The sequence below is a fragment of the Aulonocara stuartgranti genome, assembly GCF_965226115.1.
Source record: "Aulonocara stuartgranti genome assembly, chromosome: 17".
Taxonomy (NCBI): domain Eukaryota; kingdom Metazoa; phylum Chordata; class Actinopteri; order Cichliformes; family Cichlidae; genus Aulonocara; species Aulonocara stuartgranti.
The window spans coordinates 34,587,175-34,593,174 of NC_138953.1; the positions used below are offsets into that span (position 1 = coordinate 34,587,175).

Genomic DNA, 6,000 nt, shown 5'->3' on the forward strand with positions numbered 1-6,000 from the left:
ACGTTTCACTCGTTTTCTCTAATATGCTGCTGCTTACGTCTAGGCTTGACTTCCAGGTGGCTGCCACCATTTGTTATACAGTCTGTGAGAGTGCCTAACCTGAGGTAGGGGTTAAAAACGACCTCTGAAAAAAGGATTCAAAGAACTTTGAACTTTTGAAGAAACTTCCTATTTCCAGTAGGGTGAACATGCAAAAAACGGGGGTACTTCTTTCAAAAGTTATGAGAACTTTCCTCTCCGAAAACACCTTTGTATGCATATTGGTGTGGAAATGTATTACTTTTTTCACTGCTTATGGGTTTGTGTGGGTGTGGGTGTGTGTGGGTGTGTACACAAGTGTGTATGCAGTCCTTCATTTTATGTAGTGATGTGTCTGTGTATGTGTTACTTGGCATGCGTTATGGGGACAGTCTACAGGGGCCTGTTCAGCTCGTGCGGAACAGCACTGTGGGACAGTATCAGGTTACCCTGCATCACTGCACTCAGACAGCTGTGGAACAGTTATTTTTGATCACGGAACAAAGCTTGTGGATTCCTACCTCAGCAAATCTTTTGTGTGTGTGTGTTTGCACGTTACATTTCAGTGTCTCGGTGTGCACGCACAAAAAGGTGTGGGTTTTCAGGCGCTCGTGAGCCGCTGTGTGCTGTATTTGCAGGGGAACAGCGTGTCCCCATCTTCTCTGATGTCTGTTTGTGCTCAGACGGCAAGGTCGGCCTGGCTTAGACAGACAGGCAGAAAGCTTTAGATGCACCTCTTCCCCCAAGGCTGCACACACTTTGAGCAGCTGTGCAAAGCCCACAGTGAACTAATATCCACCTGTGATTAACCCTGCATTACCTAACCCAACGTGTTATCATCTGGAATTCGGGGCCCTCAGGCTGCACTGACTCACAGTGTGGCCTCATAAAACGCACCATTAAACAATTATGAGACTTTACGACTGAACCACCTGACTGTAAGCACTTTGACAGTGAGTGTTTGTCTTTGGCGGTAGGTATAAAGGGGGTACGTTTTGGATTGGGGTTGTGGCATTGGCTGATTACGCCCAAAATTATTGACTTTTAATCTCCCTGGTTCTCTGGCTTTTTTTTTATGCAGTAACGGCAAGACACTGAAGGTGCTGGATATTATCCAAATAAGAGGAGCTTGCAGAGTTATGAGACATGGAACATGTTCCAATTAATTCATCCTTTTTATTGAGTTCTCTGCAGGACTGGAAGCCATTTTTATACAAAAAAAAATAGCACTATATCACTTTAAGTTGCATTAAGAGGTGAGCAGTGGTTGCAATAAACATTACAGGTGATAGATATAAGACATACCATAAAACAGGAGTGCCAACAATGTTGTACAAAAACATTTTTAGCCTCCTCTCCTATTGTGAATGAAGTAGTTTTTCACATGCTGCAAGAGTTTGCCCCCCACAGACAAACAGAGAAAGTTCAAATGTTTGGAGCTCTGGCCCTGTTGCATCGACCTTTTAGAGAATTACTTAGGGCTTCTGTTGAGGTGAAAGATGATGTTGATTGTGTCAGAACTCTTGACTGGGCCATTATTGAACTGTAATGTGATTAATCCTTTCGCATGCAAAGTATAGTATAACCTGCCGGTTATGAAAAAAAGATTTTTAAGCCCTAATTTCTGGCAAGTTCGTTCAACTTTTATGTGTTTTTAATTAGATGATATACAGCAAATAGTGAAATCACAGTTAGTGTATGAATTAAATTTACAAAATGTTCATGTTTTATTCAGCATGGCCTGAAACAAATGCTTGAGCCCAGAAAGTCGACAAGAAAGTTTTTACTCAGGTCACAGACCAAGAGAGCCTGAGGGTCAGTTTTCCTCTATATCAGCTCAGCCTTTCAGAGGTCTGTGAAAAAGCTATGAGAACTGAATCGATTATTTTTGTGTTTATAAACACAAATTGTAATGTTATTTTGTGTCACTGAGCACAAATTTATAAATTTGGAATATTTGCACTTTATCTGATGTGTGAAAAACTGGTGTCTATGACATGGGTCCCTGATAGGAACACTACTTATGCCTCCGTTACACTTCTGACCTCCAAATGCAGACGTTTTTTGTCTTTTAATCAGTAAATATGAGAGCAGACTGATGAAAAGTTGTAATAAAAAGTTGTAATATTGAGCCAAGGAACACAAAAATGAGAAGCAACAGCTAGGGGTATGTGCTACTGGGGGTTTGGAGAGAGCATGGTAAAGCAACATGTGGCGTTATAACCCTAACCATAAAGAAATGTCGGCCAATTAATAGACATTCAACAATAACAAGGCACACAGTCTGACATCAAAAAAGAAGTCAAAGATTCCCTGTTTTCTAAAACTCCTACAAATACCAAAGTACGTGTGGACTGGTGATTATTTCCCATTCACTCCCAAGCAGGTGTGGTGGGTGGCTGCCCCTCCATGAGCCTGATTTAGCTGGCAGTTTCTTCCTGTTAAAATTGAGTTTTTCTTTCCCACTGTCACCAAGTGCATGTTCATAGGGGATTTGAGATCATTGTGGTTTCTTTGTAATACATTACCATATGTAGTGCCTTGAGGCGACTGTTGTTATTGGCGCTAGATATATAAAAGTGTACATTTGAATAGAATATATCACAAAGTGTCATGAGACGGCTGTCTTTACAGGCGTGTGGGCCAATAAAATAATTAAAATAATTCAGGTTTAAAACACTTTTGAGTTTCATCCACATCCTGTGGGACTTCCAGATACAGACGGACAAAATGGTGGTGGCTAACCAACCGGACATAGTGGTGGTAGACAAACAGAAGAAGACGGCCGTAGTGATCGATGTAGCGGTTCCGAATGACAGCAATATCAGGAAGAAGGAACACGAGAAGCTGGAGAAATACCAAGGGCTCAGAGAAGAGCTCGAGAGGATGTGGAGGGTGAAGGTAACGGTGGTCCCCGTGGTAATCGGAGCACTAGGTGCGGTGACTCCCAAGCTAGGCGAGTGGCTCCAGCAGATCCCGGGAATAACATCGGAGATCTCTGTCCAGAAGAGCGCAGTCCTGGGAACAGCTAAGATACTGCGCAGGACCCTCAAGCTCCCAGGCCTCTGGTAGAGGACCCGAGCTTGAAGGATAAACCGCCCGCAGGGGCGTGCTGGGTTTATATTAGGGGTGCAACGATACACAAAATTCACGGTTCGGTTCGGTTCGATACTTTGGTGTCACGGTTCGATATTTTTTCGATACAAAATAAATGTTCATGCCTTTTTAATTTGTCATTTATTAAAATTATAAATATATATTTTAACTCAAAAGTACAGTTTTTAAATTTAACCCTAACCCTTGTGCGTGTTTTTTATTTTGACAGCGAATGCGCACCTGCGGACCACTTATGTGCAGCCCTGGTTATTTAGCTCGTCATATTGCAGCCACAGAAATTCTTTTGTCCATGAAACCATGAAGCTGCACTTTCTTTTTGCCTTATAGTCTGATTTGTCATAACTTCTCCGTTTTGTGGTAAGCTTTTCTTTGGCTGTCACTTCTTCACCCTGACCTGTCTTATTTGGCTCAGAAGAAATGAAATATATATCCTCCTGCTTTTACACACTCACATAAGCTCAGTGATTTTCTGCGCGATCAACCTCTCACATGTTTAAGCTTGCTGCGGGAGATTTCACTTGTCATGTTTGCATAGTGAGCTAACGATTAATAAGACGATGTCAGAGGAATTGGTGCACAAATTTTCATCACTCACAGATCAGTGCTGTCGCTCTCTATACACAGTTCGCGCGATTGCAAAGTGAAAGCAAAAAAACAAGCGCAAATTCAAACGCGATTTCAATATGTCACATATTGACAGTGGCTCACCGATGCCAATGACATAATTACCCAGCTACATTTCTGAAAGAATGCAAAAGCATTGACATATATTTTTCCTTCCTACAATAGCCCGACGGGCAGGGAAGAGATAGATTTTGGTAGCCCGACTGAAAAAAATCGCTAGCCCCAGGACGTCGGGCTGGCGATATTGCAAGCCCTGTATCTGATTGAGGAATCACTCATCTTTGGAAAAGAGAGTTTATTACAGAGAAATGTCTCTTTCCAAAATAAAAGCTATACTATCCGCTTCTTCTGGGCTATATTCTCAGCAGCATAAGGAGAATCATGTGCTAACAGCTGTCTAAATGACTCGGCTAAAGTTAGTAGCATGCTTGTTGTTTTTGTCTTTGCACTAGGATGATGTCGGCGTAAATGTGCAGTCATATTCGTTGTGTTCCCACTAGTGCTTTCAGGTTAATCTCGTTGAAATGACCTTAACGCCACAACACGGCAAATCTCCGTTAACGAGCTACCGCCGATCGCCCCGTGCATGGGGCTAGACGGCCAACACGTTAACGAGCTAACTGCGCTAACACACTAGCTCCCACCCATGTAATTGAGCATTGCACAGCACATCCAACATACTGTTTTACTTTAGTCCATGACTCGCTTACCTTCAGGGTCATACGTCACATGAAAACCAAAATAATTCCAAACGCCAGATCTGGAGAGCTTAACTTCTGTCTTGCTAACTTGCCCTGTGCTCTTCCTTCTGACTATGCTGTCTGTGTTGAGCGCTCAGTGGATCTGCGCTCGACAGTGCAGCCTAGGCGGAGTAGTCGAACGCAGATTCACTGAGCGCTCAACACAGACAGCATCGTCAGAAGGAAAGTTGATAAAATAAATTACAAATGTTGTATTGTTCGATACATATGCGTACCGAACTGAAAGCACTGTATCGAACGGTTCAATATCGATACGAATATCGTTGCACCCCTAGTTTAGATACATATATATATATATATACATATATATATATATATATATATACATATATATATATATATACATATACATATATATATATATATATATATATATATATATATATATATTAGCATTCTGTTGTATTGTTAAACACCTGTTCCATGATAAAGACTTATTAAAGTGGAAACAGTTGCTGAAACTTGGTTTTGTGTCGGTTGGTTTTGTATTAATCAAAGCAGAATACAGTTTGGTTGATATTGTTCAGAGTTAATTGTCGGGTGGGTATCTCTCCCAACGAGATGAGTGATGATGAATACAAATAGGTCAAGTCTTTTTTTCATCTTTTTTTTTTTTGTACTTGCCAGATTGCTTTTGTATGTGTGGGTGTTTGTCTGAGTGCCAGTTGCACATTGCTGGTGCAGCACCTCTCTCGATCTTTCTGGAGGTCACAGCTCATATCCTCCTTTATATTTTAAGCGTGTAATTCTCCTCATAAAGCTGTATTTTATTGGTGTCAGATCACTTGCCTGTAAAATGGTGTATTGACTTCATCCCCCTCCCCTTCTTCTGATTGTTATTCGTGTGCGAGCAGAGATGCCTCTGAGTGTTTCATGTGTTCTGTGTGAGAAAAATGAGCTCAAGTCATGAGTCTCCATGTAATGTATTGAAACCTTCATACAAAGGTTGACCATGTCCTGGTTGGTGACATTGTGATACAAAGTATCCAGGCAGCGTGTGCTTTGTGTAGTGTGTGTTCTTGCTCAGGTGAGCTAATAAGGTCACTAGAACCAGCAGAATGATGTGTCACAACGAAGGTCACTAGTTCAGTCCCTGTGTGTAATGTCACACTGGTGACATTAAAGCAGATGGCCTCTTAACTCAGCTGCCTTGTGCCAGTCTTTGGTACAGCAGACACCATGGCCGAAACACAATTACCCTTCCTAAGCCTCAATTGCAGTATGAAATCTTATCTCCTACAAGTTAACATTCTCCTTCAAAACAACTGAAGGGCAATTGGCCACAGAAGTAGGAGGGATGGAGAGAAAATCAAAGAGTGTTGGAAATCAAAGGTTGTTGTTTTTTTTTTTTAATTCTTTTCACCTTTACCTTTTTTTTCTTTTTTTTTGTATCATACACACAATTTCATCCAAGGACCCTATTAACCCACAGGATGAACTTTTGTCCCCTGCTCAGGTACCCTCATCTCTGCGTGTGATG

At 41.6% G+C, this 6,000-nt stretch overlaps 1 protein-coding gene across 3 annotated transcripts in view; it reads right to left on the minus strand.

Moving 5' to 3' along the window:
* The window catches only part of LOC309692292 (uncharacterized protein), an 88,275-nt gene extending 83,549 nt beyond the window's left edge, over positions 1–4,726 (minus strand). For all 3 annotated transcript variants that reach the window (XR_014272274.1, XM_082510640.1, XM_082510639.1), the window contains exon 1: positions 4,470–4,726. Coding sequence is in view for 2 of the 3 variants with exons in the window: in XM_082510640.1 (XP_082366766.1) it covers positions 4,470–4,481 (12 nt within the window). In the remaining variant the exon portion in view is untranslated. The remainder of the gene's footprint in view (positions 1–4,469) is intronic.
* Between the last annotated feature and the right edge of the window lie 1,274 nt (positions 4,727–6,000).